This window comes from Chelonia mydas, chromosome 4 (assembly GCF_015237465.2).
Source record: "Chelonia mydas isolate rCheMyd1 chromosome 4, rCheMyd1.pri.v2, whole genome shotgun sequence".
NCBI classification, from domain to species: Eukaryota; Metazoa; Chordata; order Testudines; family Cheloniidae; genus Chelonia; species Chelonia mydas.
The window spans coordinates 120,987,419-121,006,438 of NC_057852.1; the positions used below are offsets into that span (position 1 = coordinate 120,987,419).

General features: G+C 42.5%; 1 protein-coding gene across 14 annotated transcripts in view; it reads right to left on the reverse strand.

Moving 5' to 3' along the window:
- Positions 1-19,020, reverse strand: part of RGS12 (regulator of G protein signaling 12) — a 186,314-nt gene that overhangs the window by 56,627 nt on the left and 110,667 nt on the right. For all 14 annotated transcript variants that reach the window (XM_037898156.2, XM_037898160.2, XM_043544726.1 and 11 more), the window contains 2 exons: positions 14,076-14,245; positions 3,984-4,076 (listed from right to left, as the gene is read on the reverse strand). In XM_037898156.2, coding sequence (XP_037754084.1) covers positions 3,984-4,076; positions 14,076-14,245 — 263 coding nt within the window. The remainder of the gene's footprint in view (positions 1-3,983; positions 4,077-14,075; positions 14,246-19,020) is intronic.

The window sequence follows — 19,020 nt, forward strand, 5'->3', positions numbered from 1 at the left end:
TTGCTCAGACCAATGGTCCATCTAGACCAGTACCCTGTCTTCCGACAGCAGCAGATGCCAGATGATTCAGAGGGATCAAACAAAACAGGGCACTTATTCAAGTGATCCATGCCCTGTAACCCAGTCCCAGCTTCTTGCAGCCAGATGTTTAAGGACATCCAGAGAATGGGGTTCTGTCCCTGACCATCTTGGCTAGTAGCCATTGATGCATCTATCCTCCATGAACTTATCTAATTCTTTGTGGAACCCACTTATACTTTTGGCCTTCACTACATTCCCTGGTCATAAATTCCACAGGTTGACTATGTGTTCTGTGAAGAACTGCTTCCTTTTTTGCTTTAAACCTGCTGCCTATTAAATTTATTGTGTTATTCCTACTGCTTGTGTTATGTGAAGGGATAAATAATTTTTCCCTATTCACTTTCTCCACACCATTCATGATTTTATAGACTTCAATCATATGCCTCCTTATTCGTCTCTTTTCTAAGATGAACAGCCCCAGTCTTTAATTTCTCCTCATATGGAAGTAGTTCCATGCCTTTAATCATTTTTGTGACCCTTTTCTCTACCTTTTCCAATTCTAATATATCTATTTTGAGATGGGGCAACTCTAACTGGATGCAATATTCAAGGTGTGGATGTACCATGGATTTTTTAATTTATAGAGGCTTTATGATCTTTTCTATTTTATTATGAATTATTTTCCTATTGGTTCCTAACAGGCTGTTAGCTTTTTGGACTGCCAGTGTACATTAAGCAGATATTTTCAGAGAACTAGCCACAATGCCTCCAAGATCTCTTTTTTGAGTGATAACTGCTAATTTAGACCGCATCATTTTGTATGTAGAGTTGGGATTATATTTTCCAATGTGCATTACTTTGCATTTATCAACATTGAATTTCATCTGCCATTTCGTTGCCCAGTCACCCAGTTTTGTGAAATCCCTTTGTAACTCTTTGCAGTTAACTTTGGATCTAACTATCCTGAGTAATTAGGTATCATTTGCAAATTTTGCCATCTCACTGTTCACTGCCTTTTCCGGATGATTTATGAATGTGTTTAACACCACAGATTCCAGTACAGATCCTTGGGGGATCCCGCTATCTACCTCTCTCTATTCTGAAAACTGACCATTTATTCCTACCTTTTAACCAGTTACTGACCCATGAGAGGACCTTCCCTCTTATCCCATGACTGTCTACTTTGCTTAAGAGCCTTTGTTGAGGGACCTTGTCAAAGGCTTTCTGAAAATCCAAGTACACTGTAACCATTGGATCACCCTTGATCACGTTTGTTCACCCTCTCAAAAGATCTACTGGATTGGTGAGGCATGATTTCCATTTACTAAAGCTGTGTTGACTCTTCCCCCAACATATTGTGTTCATCTATGTGTCTGATAATTCTGTTCTTTAATATAGTTTCAGCCACTGTGTCAAGTACTGAAGTTAGGCTTACCTGCCTGTAATTGCCAGGATGGCCTCTGGAGCCTTTTCTAAAAATTGGTGTCACATTAGCTATCCGTCAGTTTTCTAGTACAGGGGCTGATTTAAGTGTTAGGTTACATTCCATAGTTAGTAGTTCTGCAATTTCATAGTTGAGTTGCTTCAGAACTATTGGGTGATAACCATCTGGTCCTGGTGACTTATTACTGTTTAATTTATCCATTTGTTCCAAAACCTCCTCCACTGGCACCTCAATCTGGGACAGTTCCTCAGATCTGTCACCTAAAAAGAATGGCTCAAGTGTGGAAATCTCCCTCACATTCTCTTCAGTGCAGACCAATGAAAAGAATTCATTTAGCTTCTCCACAATGGAACTGTCTTCCTTGAGTGCTCCTTTAGCCAGTGGCCCCACTCACTAGTATGGTTCCTGCTTCTGATGTGTTTATAACAATCCAAGTGTATGTTAAATATGCTATTGCTGTACACTTTAGTTCCCAAATGAAAAAGATAAGCAATTATGTATCTCAGTATATGGGGAGCCTTAATTTGGTCTCTAGAGAAAAGGAAGGAGCTTAGTTTTTCAATCTTTCAAATAAACACTGATGTCTTTTGCCCACCTACGTTACTCCTTTTGTTTTCCTTTGTTGAGATTTAAAATTCTAAAAGATACTGTTTATTGCAATTTTAGTAAACATCTCTTTTTGTAAATTTTTAGGTTGCCAACATTTTTATTCCCTTTAACATTACAAATATTTTTGTCAGAGCAGTTCCTAAGTAATTAAATGTTCCGATCAAGAGAATTTACCATAAAATTTAAAATATTCAAACTGCAATAATAATAAATGTCAAGCCTGTCAAATGTTTCTTCAAAAGTATAATAAAAGCTTGTGACTTAGTGCTTTTTAAAAAAAAATCATTAAAAAATTCTTTAAGACTTAAATTAGAGAAGGCAGTAAAATTTAACCATATACTTGAATATCTGCAGTAAAAAAAAATCTTGATCTTTCTATTTTTTACTTGCTTATTTTATAAACAACTAAATTCTGAATACAATGAAAGGAAATTAAACCAAATTGGGTTCAATACCCTTAGGTGGTTTCAGAAAAACAAGGAAGTACTAGTGAAAGGCTTTTGACACAATCCCACATGATATTCTCATAAACCAACAACAGAAATGTGGTATAGATTAAATTACTATAAAGTGGGTGTAAAACTGATTTAAAGATATAGCATAGTTATCAGTGGTTTGCTGGGGGGATCTAGTGGGGTCCTGGAGGGGACTGTCCTATGTCCAGCACTATTCAATATTTTCATTAATGACCTGGATAATGGAGTGGTGAGTATGCTTTAAAATTTGCTGATGATACCAAGATGGGAGTGATTGAAAACCCTTGGGAGGATAGGCTTAGAATTAAAAATGACCAGATAAATTGAGGGATCATTCTGAAATCAACAAGATGAAATTCAATAAAGACAAGTTCAAAGTAGTGCATTTAAGATGGAAAAAAATCAAACGCACAACTACAAAATGGGAAATAACTGGCTAGGTGGTAGTACTGCCAAAAAGCATCTACGGGTTATGGTAGGTCACAAATTGAATATGAGTCAACAATGTGATGCAGTTGTGAAAAAAAGCGAATATCATTATGTGGTGTTTTAACTGAAGTATCATATGTAAAACATGGGAGGTAACTGCCCTGCTCTACTCTGCACTGGTGAGGCCTCAGCCACAGTACTGTGTCCAGTTTTGGATGACACACTTTAAGAAAAAGATGTTGACAAACTGGAGAGAGCCCAGAGGAGAGCAACCAAAATGAAAAAAGGTTTAATAAATCTCACCTATAAGGAAAGGTTAAAAAAACTTGGTACATTTAGTCTTTAGAAAGAAAGACCGAGGGGAGAAATGATAACAGCCTTCAAGTATGTTAAAGGACAGTTATAAAGAGGACAGTACTCAACTGTTGTCCATGTCCACTGAAGGTAGGACAAGAAGTAATCAGCTTCATCAATGGAAAGGGAGATATAGGTTAGATGTTACAAAAACTTTCTAGCTGTAACGATACTTATGCACTAAAATAGGCTTTCAAGGCAGATTATGGAATCCTCGTCACTGGAGGTTTTTAAGAACTGGTTAGACAAACATCTGTCAGGGACTGTCTAGGTTTACTTGGTCCTGCCTCAGCACAGGAAACTGGACTAGATAACCTCTTGAGGTCCCTTCCAGTCCTACACTTGTACGATTCTACAAAAGTACAGTGTCCCACAAAATAAGGACTAAATAAGGACTCAAATAAGGACTAAATGGAATAGAAAGGCCTTTCACAGAGTCCTAAATATAATTACAATTGGATTCTGGGAGATACTCTCATGGAACTGAGATCACCAGGAGAGACCCCTGAAACAAAATGACTGTGTCCCCAGCCCAGCTCAGATAGAACCACAAGACAAAGACCAAGAACAGTCCAAATTATCTCAATTGCCTTGGAGGAGAATAGCTTTTAGCTAGCAACTTTATACCTGAATATATAGCATTATTTTACCTCTTTTTTGTCATGTGCAGGTACATGGTTAAAATATTCACAGGCCTGCCAGAATAAAATATTTTCTTCACTAAACTCTTTCCGTAGAAATTCCTAGGGGAAAAAATAAGAATACAAAACATATGTCACAAAATAAAGACAAGTTGCTTACATTTTAAAACAACATTTTTATAGGGGGAGAACAGGGGAGGAGAAGTTGGAGTTTGCATAATGTTGGGAATTTTTTTAAGTAATGAAAATGTTATTATTGGTCTCAGAATCAGGCTTTTTAAAAAAATAATTCCTAAGTTTAGAATCAGATTTCCCAAACACTGACCCTTTCCATTTATTTCAAACTTGTTCAATTTGCAATACTGAATCAAGTTACAATCAACTATTTCAATGTACGAAGACTGTTTAAAACTGTGCATTGTGAGACTGGTTCACAGACTAATGAACAAGATTTTAATAAGGATTTCAATAATTTTTAGTAATACTAAAATAGTTACACTGTAGGGAAGTTGCTTATCTTTAACTGAAGTTCTAACAGGGTACAATGGAGACAGTGAAAATGTTTCCCTAGAGTGCAATTTTTAATCATGTAAGTGGTCCTCACTTACATCCTTTGCTAGTTGCTTAAATTGGTATCAGCCTTACTATATTTTTTAAAAATCTTTAATTAGAATAAAACCTTTCTGAATCTAGCACTTGAGGCTGCCACTTTGCTGAAAAGAGGTAATTTGTGACATTAGCAGTGTGAATGCCCAGTAGAAGAGGCTGAAACCAGGTGAAACCAATTTCCAACCTGATTTAATAATAATTCCTTATCATAAAAGAATTAATATTTAAGGAGTTTAATTCTTAAATATAAACATTTCTTTTTGACTTTTAAACCAATATTAAAGCACATCAGAAACTGGTTTACAATCTATTCAACGGTCTCCATAGAGCCACAAATTACACAATTTTTCAGTAAGGCTAATACTAAACTCAGAAAGACTTAAGTGTCATTTAAAACTAAAAAGAAAGTCACTCTTTATTCACAAATGCTGAGAACTTTAGGCTGCTAGGCTGAGCAAAATAGAAGCAATGGCAAGAAAAAAACACCCAACTCAAGGCAAAGTACTTTTTAATATATTAAACAAGCATTTTACTTTCACCCCTCTCCCTCTGGATGGGCTCTTTGTTAATGTGTTCATTAAAGTGTTACTCTGTTCATTAAAGTGTTACTCTATTTAGGATGGAAAGAAGTTCTAGTTTGCGCTTATTTATCCAGGACATTTTGTCTTTTTATTTCCTAATATCAAATGTATAACACAGAGTTTGTGTATGAAAGGAAGGTTACTCACCCTGTGCAGTTACTGAGGTTCTTTGAGATGGGTGGCCCTATGGGTGTTCCAATTCAGGTGTTGGTGTATCCCTGCGCCTTTGATCGGAGAATTTCAGCAGCAGTGTCCGTCCAGGTTGTGCATGCGCTGTCCTTGTCTCGCGCTATATAGTGCATGCGACCCAACCCCTCTCAGTCTGGAAATTGAACTCCGAAGTAGAGGGGAGGAGGGTGGGTGGTAGATCATCCCCAGGGACACCCATCTCAAAGAACATAAGTTACTGCAGAGGGTGAGTAACCTTTTCTTCCTCTTCGAGGAGCGTCCCTGTGGGTGTTCCACTTCAGGTGACTGTCAAGCAGTGCCCTACAATTGGATGGAAGGGGCTTCAGAGTTGCCTGTGTAAGTGATGATAATACTGTAAGATCTACCAATGCATCTGATCTTGAACTCTGGTTGATTGCATAGTGTTTTGTAAAAGCCTCCCTTACTGAATGAGGGAGGCAACCTAGTGACAGAGGATGTGGAAAAAGCTAATGTACTCAATGCTTTTTTTGCCTCTGTTTTCACTAACAAGGTCAGCTCCCAGACTGCTGCGCTGGGCATCACAAAATGGGGAAGAGATGGCCAGCCCTCTGTAGAGATAGAGGTGGTTAGGGACTATTTAGAAAAGCTGGACGTGCACAAGTCCATGGGGCCGGACGAATTGCATCCGAGAGTGCTGAAGGAATTGGCGGCTGTGATTGCAGAGCCCTTGGCCATTATCTTTGAAAACTCGTGGCGAACGGGGGAAGTCCCGGATGACTGGAAAAAGGCTAATGTAGTGCCCATCTTTAAAAAAGGGAAGAAGGAGGATCCTGGGAACTACAGGCCAGTCAGCCTCACCTCAGTCCCTGGAAAAATCATGGAGCAGGTCCTCAAAGAATCAATCCTGAAGCACTTAGAGGAGAGGAAAGTGATCAGGAACAGTCAGCATGGATTCACCAAGGGAAGGTCATGCCTGACTAATCTAATCGCCTTTTATGATGAGATTACTGGTTCTGTGGATGAAGGGAAAGCAGTGGATGTATTGTTTCTTGACTTTAGCAAAGCTTTTGACACGGTCTCCCACAGCATTCTTGTCAGCAAGTTAAGGAAGTATGGGCTGGATGAATGCACTATAAGGTGGGTAGAAAGCTGGCTAGATTGTCGGGCTCAACGGGTAGTGATCAATGGCTCCATGTCTAGTTGGCAGCCGGTGTCAAGTGGAGTGCCCCAGGGGTCGGTCCTGGGGCCGGTTTTGTTCAATATCTTCATAAATGATCTGGAGGATGGTGTGGATTGCACTCTCAGCAAATTTGCGGATGATACTAAACTGGGAGGAGTGGTAGATACGCTGGAGGGGAGGGATAGGATACAGAAGGACCTAGACAAATTGGAGGATTGGGCCAAAAGAAATCTGATGAGGTTCAATAAGGATAAGTGCAGGGTCCTGCACTTAGGACGGAAGAACCCAATGCACCGCTACAGACTAGGGACCGAATGGCTAGGCAGCAGTTCTGCGGAAAAGGACCTAGGGGTGACAGTGGACGAGAAGCTGGATATGAGTCAGCAGTGTGCCCTTGTTGCCAAGAAGGCCAATGGCATTTTGGGATGTATAAGTAGGGGCATAGCGAGCAGATCGAGGGACGTGATCGTTCCCCTCTATTCGACACTGGTGAGGCCTCATCTGGAGTACTGTGTCCAGTTTTGGGCCCCACACTACAAGAAGGATGTGGATAAATTGGAAAGAGTCCAGCGAAGGGCAACAAAAATGATTAGGGGTCTAGAGCACATGACTTATGAGGAGAGGCTGAGGGAGCTGGGATTGTTTAGTCTGCAGAAGAGAAGAATGAGGGGGGATTTGATAGCTGCTTTCAACTACCTGAAAGGGGGTTCCAAAGAGGATGGCTCTAGACTGTTCTCAATGGTAGCAGATGACAGAACGAGGAGTAATGGTCTCAAGTTGCAATGGGGGAGGTTTAGATTGGATATTAGGAAAAACTTTTTCACTAAGAGGGTGGTGAAACACTGGAATGCGTTACCTAGGGAGGTGGTAGAATCTCCTTCCTTACAGGTTTTTAAGGTCAGGCTTGACAAAGCCCTGGCTGGGATGATTTAACTGGGACTTGGTCCTGCTTTGAGCAGGGGGTTGGACTAGATGACCTTCTGGGGTCCCTTCCAACCCTGATATTCTATGATTCTATGATTCTATGAAATGTGTGTACGGAAGCCCAAGTGGCTGCTCTACATATGTCCAGTAGCTTTTCTAAACAACAAAATCATGAAGTTGAAAGGGATCAGGTAGAGTGAGTTCTGAATCCCGATGGGGTTGAAGGTTCTTTTGTTGATAACAGAGGTCGATGCACCCGGAGATCTATTTAGATGGTCTCTGTGTAGAGATAGCGGAGCCTTGTAGAACGCTCTGTAGTGGAAATGTAAACCCTCGGAGATTTTTTGAAAGGCTTACTTTTGTCAAGGTAGAACACTAGCACACACCTGATGTCTAGGGTATGTAATACTGACTCCTGCATGTTCCTGTCAGGTTTAGGGAAGAATGGGGAAAGATGGATTGGTTGGGTTACATTGAAGGAGGAAGATTCTTTAGGTAGAAATTTTGGGTGCGACCTTGTCCTTGAAAAAGATGGTGTAAGGTGAGTGTGCCAGGAAGGTCCCTAACTCGCCCACTCAGCGGGCTGATGTTATAGCCACTAAGAACACCACTTTCATCGATAGATGTATCAGAGAGCATGTTGCTACGGGTTCGAATGGGGGTCCAGTGAGGCAGCATAACACTAAGTTCAAATCCCAGGGTGGAGTAGGTACACGCACTTCGGGATAAACATTCTTGATACCCGTAAGAAAATGTTTGGTGATCGAATGGGCAAATCTCAATGTCCCATTAATCTTGTAGTGAAAAACAGTAATAGCCGCGAGATGTACCTTGACTGAGCTAATGGAGAGCCTCCAGATGTCTTTAGTCTCAAAATATAGTCCAATATCCAGGGTAGGGGTATGGAAATGGCACTAATATGTTTGTTCTGGCACCACATGTGGAACCTCTTCCATTTGTGAAAGTAAGTATCACGCATGGTTGTCCTTCTACTGTTTAGCAATATGTCTTTAACCCGATCCAAACACGCTAGTTTGTCATGATAGAGCCATGTAGAAGCCATGCTTTCAAGTGAAGTCTCTCCAGCTTCGGGTGGTGAACCCATCCAGCATCCTGTGATAGAATGTCTCACAGAGGTGGAAGAGTGCATGGTGAGCATACCCCCGTCTGCAATAGGTACAAGTACCAAGTCTGTCTGGGCCACATTGGGATTATCAATATGACTTTGGCCTTGTTGGTACATATTTTGTGTATCACCCTTGATAACAGGGGGATCAGAGGGAATGCATATAACATGTATGCATCACATTTGAAGAGGAAGGCATCCCACAGGGACTGCAGCCCCATACCTGCTCTTGAGCAGAATTGTGGGCATTTTTTGTTCCAGGATGTTGCAACGGATGGGTGACCGCAGTGTCTGAATATGTTTTGTAGGACCGTGTTATTTAGTTCCCATTCACGATCCTGGGAAAATTCTCTGCTCAATGTATCCCTTGTAGTATTTGGATGACTTGGGAGGTACAAGGCTTAGATGTTGACATTGTGCCAGACACACCAGTTCCATAGTTCCATGGCTTCAGTGCATAGGGGGTGTGAACTGTGTCCCCAGCAGGGTATGTGAACTGTGCCCCTCCCTGTTGATTTATATAAAACATGCAGGCAATGTTGTCTGTCATTACCTGTATATTCTCCTTCCTGATCAGTGGCAGGAAGTGCAAGCACGTGTTGTGAACTGCAAGCAGTTCTAAGAGGTTTATATGTAACAGTGTCTTACAAAGAGACCACTTGCCCCAAATCCTGTGGTGTTGTAGATGGGCTCCCCAGCCTATCAAGGAGGCATCGGTTGTGATTATTATTGAAGGTGGAGTCTGAGGGCAAGGGACTTCCATGCACACATTGTTGGATTGCGTCCACCAGTGTAGAGAGTCTTTGGCATTGCAAGGCGTCTGTTTAGGCTGTGTTTGTGTGGTATGTAGGTGATTCCTAGCCAGCCCTGAAGACAACACATGTGAAGATGTGCATGTCATACCAGGAATGTGGTTGCCACCATATGTCCTAATAGTTGGAGGCAGGTTCGCGCTGATATGTGAGGACTGTTCAATGATGATGAGATGAGGTTGGATAGAGTGGTGAACCTGTTCATTGGTAATGATGCTCTGGCTTCTAGAGAGTCGAGATGGGCCCCAATGAAGTCTAACTTCTGTATGGGATTTAGAGTTGATTTTTGTATGTTTTTTTGTAAACCCAGTCTCAGGAAGAGGTTGAGTGTCCTGTGTGTAATGTCGAGGGTGTCTGCCTGCGTGGGAGCTTTTAATAGACAATCTGCCCGATGGTGAATATTATTACACCTTGTTTGCGGAGATTCGGTGCCACCACTGCAAGAATTTTGGAGAACACTCATGGTGCTGGCAAGAAACTGAAAGGCAGAACTTTGTATTGGTAATGTTCTGTTCCCAGAGTAAATCTGAGAAACGTCCTGTGAGCAGGGTGTATGGTTATGTGGAAATAAGCATCTTGGAGGTCGAGAGCTAAAAACCAGTCCCCCTGTTCAGTGCTAGTGTGACCATCTGGAACCGTTGGATCCTTATGAATCTTTTGAGATTTCTGAGGTCTACAATAGGCCTCCATCCTCCACTCTTTTTCTGGGTTAAGAAGTAGTGGGAATAAAAGTCCTTCCCTCTGTGTTGAGCTGGTACTGGTTATACAGCACCCATATGTAATAGATGGTTTACTTTCTGCCATAGAAGTTGTTCATGAAAAAGGTCTGTGAAGAAGGATGGGGAAGGAGAGTGGGTCGGGGGGATGGAGATGAATGGTATTGCGTAGCCTGTACGGATTATTTCAAGGACCCATTTGTCTGTGGTGATGGAAATCTGCGCTGAATAGAAAGGGGTCAAAAGGTGGCCAAAAACAGAGGATGGACACGCGTCAGCACTGATGGGTGGGGGAGGTTGCTCGAACCCTCGACCAAATCCTCAAAATTGTTGTTTAGCAGAGGATGGCTGAGACGCAGATGCTTGAGGCGGAGGTGGTCGACGCCTCGAAGGTCTCTGCCTTCACAGCCTGTCACTTTGTCTTGTAGTGTTTCTGTTGTTGAGCATATGGGGCGACCGTGTGTGCTGGTAGGGAGAATACCTACCCTGTTTTCTTTTGGTTGCAGGTGTATATGTCCCCAAGGTGCGGAGAGTTGCCCAAGAGTCCTTCAGGGTGTGGAGGGCTTGGTCTGTCTTTGAGACAAACAGTTTCTGGCCATCAAAGAGGAGGTCCTCCATTGCAGACTGGACTTCCCTAGGGAAACCAGACACGTGAAGCCACGACACTTGGTGCATAACAATGGCAGTAGCCGTGATCATGCTGCCAGGGCTGCCACATCTTGGGACGCCTGCAGGGTGGTTTTGGCCAGAAGCTCACCCTCAGTTAAGATGGATTTGAATTCATCCCTTTTCTCTTCTGGAATATCATTAATAAATTCTGCAAGTTTGGAGTCATTTACATGGTTGTACTTTGCCATCAATGCTGAGTAACTGGCAATTCGTAACTGCAAGGTTGCTGAAGGGTAGGCCTTCTGACCAAAAAGTTATAGTCATTTCCACTCCTTGGAGGTGGATCTATATCAATGTTGTCTATCGTGCTGGTTGATGACTCGAGAGTTCAGTGCTGAGTGGGAAAATAAGAAGTCTATCCCCTTTGAAGGGACATAATACTTTGCATTAGCTCTCTTGCAGGTGGATGTTATTGTTGCTGGAGTCTGCCATATGGTTTTGGCTGGTTCCATGAATGCATCATTTATTGGAAGCACTATTTTTGAAGCCAATTAAGTCTGCAGAATGTGGGACTCTGGGACATCCTCTAGCGCGATCTCCTGGCAGTCTGCAACTCTCCTGAAGAGTTTTTGAAAGTGTTTGAAATTGTCCACAGCTGTGGGTGGTGGAAGCATTATGGCCTCATCTGGGGAAGAGGAGGAAATATTGACAGGTGGTGTTGTGTCCTGTTCCAGGGCTTCCTCTTGTTCCTCAAAGCTCTCCTCAATGGGGTCTGATAGTGCAGCCACAGAGGATGGTGGGAGAGACCGAAGCCTTTCCCTGTGCAGACCCGGGGGCTTGGTATATTGCAGCCCTGGTGTCCCAATAAGGCCACTCTGTGGGGAATGGCATACATGGAGGCAGGCCATGCCAGTTCTGGGTGTTAGGACCAGATGAGGTCTGAGCCGTACAGGTAGTCCTAGCAGGAGTAGGTTGGACAGGAGAGGAGTGGTACAATGAGAAAACACCCTCCTTCTCATTATCCTCTTCCTCACTGGAAAATGGAAGGGCCAGCGGTTAATCAGGTTGGCCTGGTACCATGTATACCAGGAAATACATCAGTGCTGAAGAGCGGGTATTCAGGCGTCGATGATACCAATAAGTCCTTATATTGCAGGAAATGGTGCGATGCTAATGGTTTTGGCACAGAAGTAGTCGATGCCAATGGCATCACTGAAGCTGTGGATGTCAGTGCCAATGCCTAGGTGCTCTGTGTTGTCAGGTGGTGGCACTATATGCCACAAGGGGAGTCTCGGTCCGCATCTTTCGGCGGTTCCACTGGTACCACAACAGAGGAGATGGGCTTTTGTTTGCCTCTTGACTCAGAGTCTGCCCACTTGGGTTCAGCAGAAGGTATGGCGTGGGTGGCACTGGAGGATCCTCGTGCCTCATACATACTCAGCCGCAGTGTGGTCCATACCAAGGATATCGAATGAGCTGCAGACCACTTCTTTTTCGGGGGCGCTTTTGAAGAAGAAAATGCTGTTCTTTTCCCTGTTACTTTTTAGTAGGGTGTCTGCTGGCTGGAATGAGATGTCAGGCACAGAGACTTTTCCGTAAGGATAAGTTTTAGATGCAGGTTTCTGTTCTTCCCGGTGTGAGCCTTTAAGTTGTGGCAGTGAAAACACTTTTGTGGGATAATTGAGAGTTAACATCCAATACCCTGATAGCTTCCTGGCAGGAAAGGAAGAGCTTGAAACCCGGTGAATAGGGCATGGCTTGAATTATGGTAAGGGTAGGAAATAAATTTTTAAAAAATTGATAAAAATAAAGGAGGAAGAAAAAGGGTAGGTAACTCTAACTAGTAAACAAACAACTACTCTAACTATCCTACACAGTAAATAAAGATATCAGCTATCACACTGCTGAGAGCTCTGTCTCAGGCCAAGGATGGTTGAGAAGGAACTGAGAGAGATCAGGTCGCGGAGCAAGATAGGCGCTGAAAACAGCGCAAGACAGTGACATCGCATGCGCAACCTGGATGAACGCTGCTGCTGAAACGCATCAACAGGAAGTGGAGCACCCACAGGACACTCCTTGAAGAAGAACTGCAGCTTGTGTGCATGCATCAAGGACTCTGCAAGTCAGGTGTGTGTAAAACTGTGCTCTTCAAACTCAGGCCCTGGAGGATTAGCACACTGTACTTTCTTATTTTAAAATAACTGGACATATTATTTTGTAATGAGATGCTAGGGAGACAGAAGGTGTGCATTTTGCCATTAAAGGCTCAGGACATCTCTGCAATGACTTCTCTCTTTCTCATGAGAGTGAATCATTAAGTCCATACATAGATTCAGATCTCTCCTTTATTTGCTGATGCAGTTATAAAGAGACCCTGTAGATTCTGCTTTTTTTGTCTGGCTATCTTCTGATGTCATTTTGCAAACATTTTCGTAGTACAGTTACTTCATTTAGGTTAAGCAAATTGTATAAAATTATGAGTGATCCTCTCTAAATGTTGCAAAAATGTGTTAAAGAAATTTCCATCAACACTGGCAAAAATGTCCACCATTTCAACAAATCTTTTCCAGAGATCCTAGTTGTTGCTAGGATAATTAAAAGCCTAAGGAACAGAAAGGACTGTTTTGGGTGCGAAGGCTTTCTGCAGAATTTAACACATACCCCCTTACATTTCTATCTAGTTTGCTTGTGAAAATAGTTTTGACAACATTAACTCATTTTCTTGACTCAGATCTGTGTTCTGCAACAGACTTTGTGTGACTGTGGCCAAGTCAAATAACCTGTAAGTGCCTCACAATTTCCTTATTTTTAAAATGGGGATAACATTACTTATTCCCTCACAAAGGTGCTGCGAGGTTTAATTCACTCTTGGGAAATGCACTTGTCCAATATAACTGGACAGACTTGCACATCAATTGAAAGAAACTTCCATGTGGACAAAACAAAGTTTTGATCATGCAAATAGCTGACTAGTCTATCAATTCTTTAAAAATTATTTAGAAAGACATTTACAACTGTAAAAATATTATCTTGCCTACGGTTGCAAATCCAGTTGAATGCCACTGACATAGGAGATATGGAAGCCTTACTAAATATTCAGACACAAAGGATAAGGAAAAAATTTTCATTGCCATCAGCTAAAAGAGTATTGGACATCCACTGTACTACAGTATGTAGGAAGCCTGCAGGTTTTCTTTAAACTTGGTCCAGCTGAAAAGACAGTTAGTTTTTTCTAATAAATATGCTTGAAGTGTCAATCCTTTTGAGTTACAATAATCTCTTGACTCTAAAATCTAAGGACAGTGCCAAGAAAAACAGAAAACAATCACAGGAAAAAATCTTTGCAGAGATATTAGATGTTTTGGAAGCCCCCTTCTTGCCCCTCACTACTTACTGAGAAAAATCTAACTCCAACAGGATCCTGCAGAAGACGTTCAAATGAAACGGCCCAGCTTGCAACTCTTCTTTCTCGGAGTCGTCGACAGCTCTGTACACTGGGAAGACTAGCATTGCTACTCAGGCTATTATCACTGATACAGTCTTTTAAATCACTACTGTTTAGCTCTGTTGAAAAAGCACAAAGACACCTGCCAGTAGAATTATTTTTTTTCTATTCTCCTTTCCTTCGTAACGTTTTAGTAGGCTTTTCATGACACCTATTGATGTTCACAATACCACAGACTTCACAAAACACTCTTCACTCTTTTAGGACCAACTGCACTGAAAAATAACCTCTCAAAATTCTCTCCTATCCGATTACAAAGGTAATTAACTATTGTAAGGGCAATAATGCACTTTTTTGGAGCAACTACTGCTAAGAGCACCAAGGAGCCAGGATGAGCGGAGACAGTCTCCAATCGCCACCACTCTGAACCAGCACTTTGGGCACATATGCCCCAGGAGTACCCCACCGTTTCACGATCACCAGGGGGACTGCAGTTCTCCACAGAATTTCCCAATAGGAATGGTCCTTTAACAGGAATCCATAATTCATCAGGAAGTGTCAGTAACATCAGGCAATAAAGCCTTATGTGCAATTCCAAACTGTATGAGTTGATTTGTATGGATGGGATTTGTGTGTGATATTGACTACTGAATATGGAAAATGAGGGAAAGGATGCAACTGAGGAAGGGAGTAGGTAATAAATCGGCCCCAGAGGTACCTTCTCATCCTTGGACAGCCGGAGCATTGCAGTACACACGCCAAACTTGGTCAGTGAGCTTTCTGACACTGGCAGGGACTCTTCCCTGCTCTACGTACAGCAGCAACAGGACTGCAAGAAACCTTGGGGCTCTAGTGACCTCCAAATCCATGTGGGGAAATAACCCATGGTAAGAATCTTCTTAGAGCCTGCTAATGTTCAGCCTCCCCTTCTTAGGGGATGCTGCATTCTTCTTAAAGTGATACTGCCCCTAAAAAATTCTCTGGAAGGCTAATAAGGAGGCAGTAACCTAGTTTACTACACCATTCCAGTGTTTCTAAATAGAATGTTTCACCCTCTTTGGAAAAACAAAAGTAAGAAGTGCAGCTAAAAATATTTTCTATCTGAACTTAGGAAAAAACAAACATTTAAAATAAGAAACCACTAGTCCAACTACATACCACAAAACAATGTTGACAAAATATTCTCATTACCCCACAGATACATATAAACTATGTTAAAAGCTGTAATATGATGTTGCTGTGATTTAAGAACACCAAAAAGGCTGGCTGCAGCTAAAAAGGCTAAGAGAGGATGATAGCTGTTTTTCATTGCAAGGATGAAATTGTAGGTGAAGAACAACAATAACCCCAATACACCTAACAAACATACCTAACAAACAAACTTAGGCCAATTACACCCACCTCCAAACAAAAACAATAAAACAACACAACCCCTGCAAGAGTAAAAATATTGCAGGCAGAAGTCTAGCAGCACAGTGGGCGATGTCAAGTTTATTGCACTGCATGTAGCACGTATGATTACCTGCCTCATACGCAGGAGCTGTAGGTGTGCATGTGGAGCAAATTACTCATGTCCCCCAGAGACATAGGCACCAACTTCTCCTGGCGCCAGTGGGTGCTAGACCCCCTCCCTATCCCACCCCAACTCCACCCCTGCCCTGCCCTGCCCCCATTCCAACCCCTTTCCCAAAGTCCCCGCCCCAACTCCACCCCCTCCCTGCCCCTATTGGACTCCTTCCCCAAATCCCCACCCTGGCCCCACCCCTTCCCCGCCTCCTCCCCTGAGCACGCCGCGTTCCCGATCCTCCCCCCTCCCTCCCAGAGCAATGCTGCAGAGGACCTGGACGTCGTGGTAACATGTAGGTACCAGTGATATAGGGAAAAGTAGAAAAGATGTCCTGGAGGTCAAATTTTGGTTGGTAGGTAAGAGATTAAAGTCCAGGACCTCCCTGGTAACATTCTGTGAAATGCTTCCAGTTCCATGAGCAGGGCCAGAAAGACAGGCAGAACTCTAAGGTCTCAATGTGTGGATGAGACAATGGTGAAGAGAGGAGGATTTAAAGGTTTATTACAAACTGGGAACCTTTTGGGAAAGGAGGAGCCTATGCAGAAAGGACGGGCTCCACCTAAACCAAAATGGAACCAGACTGCTGGCATGTAAAATTAAAAAGGTTAAATGGTTAAATTAAAGAGGATTTTTTAAACTAAGGGCTGGGTGAAAGCCAACAGGCACAGACGACCATATGGTACAGGCAGAGACTTCCCTTATGGATACATTTATTAAAGGGGAAGTCTATATCCTCGTAAAGATAATAGGAGAGAAGCTGGTAAAGTACAAATAGTAGATAGTGAGGAAAAAATCAAACATGAGAGTCCCATTTAAACATAACACTTGAAGGCAAGCAACTGAATATTGACAAAACGTACAAGTGCTTATATACAACTGCTAAAATGGGCAAATTAGAGTGCCTAGTAGTAAATGAGGATAATGATGTAAGAGGCATCATAGGAACTTGGTGAAATACGGATAATCAATGGGATACAGTAATACCAGGGTACAAAACATACAAGAATGACAGAGTAGGTCATGCTGGTGTATGTGAAAGAAAGCACAGAGTCAAATACAATAAAAATCTTAAATGAATCAAAGTGTACCAAAGAATCACTATGGATAGAAATTCTATGCTTGAACAATAAGAGAACAGCAGTAGGAACATACTACCAACCACTGACCAAGATGGCGACAGTGACTGTGAAATGCTCAGGGAGATTTAAAAGAATAACAGAAAATGCAATAATAAAAGGGAATTTCAACTATCGTCATGTTGACTGGGTAATATCACCTCAGGATGTAGAGATAAAATTTCTAGACACTATAAACGACTGCTTCTTGGAGCATCTTATCCTGGAGAGGCAATTCTTGATTTAGTCCTAAGTGGAGCACAAGATCTAGTCCAAGAGGTGAATACAGCTGAACTGCTCAGGAAGAGCAACCATAATGTAATTAAATTTAACATCACTGAAGGGGGGAAAATGCCAAAGAAATCAAACACAGTAGCATTTAATATCAAAAAGGGGAACTAAACAAAATGAAGAAGATAGTTAAACGGAAATTAAAAGGAACAGCTGAAAGGTCAAATGGCTGCACGGGGACTATTTAAAAACACCAAAACAGAGGTTCACAATAAATGTATACCCCAAATAAAAAAACCACAAGGACCATCCTAGCTAAACAGCAGAGTAAAAGAGGCAGAGGCAAAACCACATCCTTTAAAAACCTGTAGTCAAATCCCAGTGATGAAAAGAAAAAGGAGCATAAACTTTGATAAGTCAAGGGTAAAAGTATATTACTCCTGGGGCAATTCTGCGCCACTGCGGAATACAGAATTTTGCAGAATTCCCTGTTTTCCCCGCAGAATTTCCGGCCACCACTAGGGGCCGCTGAACTCTGCAGAGCCCAGCTTGCAGTGAGTGGAGTGCCCAGCCTAGCTAGGCTGGAGGCTACACGCTCTTTGATCCTCATTCTCCTCCAGATGAGAGAGGGCCTGGGAGATCCAGCCAGCTCTGGCACAGGGTGAGGAAGGCAGGGCCACACCACACCATGTCCCTGGTGGAACAGTAAAGAAGTTGCGGGGAGTAAAGGCTCTAGGGATGCTGGTGTCTGGGCTGTGTTGCGGGGCGTTGGTGTCTGGAGGCTGTGGGAAGGGTGGGCTGGTGTCTGGGGGCTGCCCCATGGCTTGGCTCTGTGGGGCAGGGGTGTGCTGGTGTCTGGGGGGTGTCCCATGGCTAGGGTCTGCAGGAGGGGTGTCTGGGCTGGGGAGTGCCCCATGGCTTGGCTCTGGGGGGATGGGAGTTCAGGTGTCTGGGCTCTGGGGGCCACACACAGTTCCCTCCAACACCCTGCAACTGGAACTGGGTTGTTGTAAGGGTTTCTTTAACTCTCTACTCCTAGGGGAATCTTTTTTGCTGTTGTCTGTATTGACATACTTGTTGACAAGTATTTTGCAATAAATTATCAAAATAATTTAAACTGGAGTGATTATATTGTGCTATTTTGATAAATAAAATATGCAGAATTTTGGAGAATTTTAAAATATTGTGCACAGAATTTTTAATTTTTTGGTGCAGAATTCCCCACAGGAGTATATAATAAGGCACTCCAAGAAAGAACTTGAAGAACAACTAGCAAAAGACACACAAACTAACCAACTTTTTAAAAAGTACATTAGAAGCATGAAGTCTGTCCAACAGTCAGTGGCACCACCAAACAATTGAGGTGCTAAAGGAGCACTCAAGGAAAATCCGGCCATTGCAGAGAAGCTAAATGAGTTATTTGCATCCGTCTTCACTACAGAGGATGTGGTGGAGATTCCCACCCCTGAGCCATTCTTTTTAGGACACAAATCTAAGGAACTGTCCCAGATTGAGGTGTCAGTAGAGGAGGCTTCAGAACAAACTGATAAATTAAATAGTAATAAGTCAAGAGGACCAGATGGTATTTGTGACATTCTATACCTCAGGGGAGCACCCTGTAACCCCCATATTCCTCATTTCTATATAATTGTGATATTGCATATAAAGAATGCCATATAAGGTATCAGGGGAAAGGTTATGACCTGCTGAAAGCTATTGTTCTAGCTAAATATGTATATCATCAATGCATATGAAATTATAAGAATTGTGTGGTTTTCACTAAAATATGCTGTGGGAAGTGCCAAGATACTAGCTCTCCAGAGACAACGACAAGGGAAGAGGTAACCAACGCCCCCGGGTGGGTGCTAAACAACCATCAACAGCTGCTGTCCAGCAAAGGAGTTACAATTCAATGACTCACCTGCACAAGGCCACACCAGGGGAATTGCTCAACCTTGTCTGGTGACCCAGCAATGCCCAA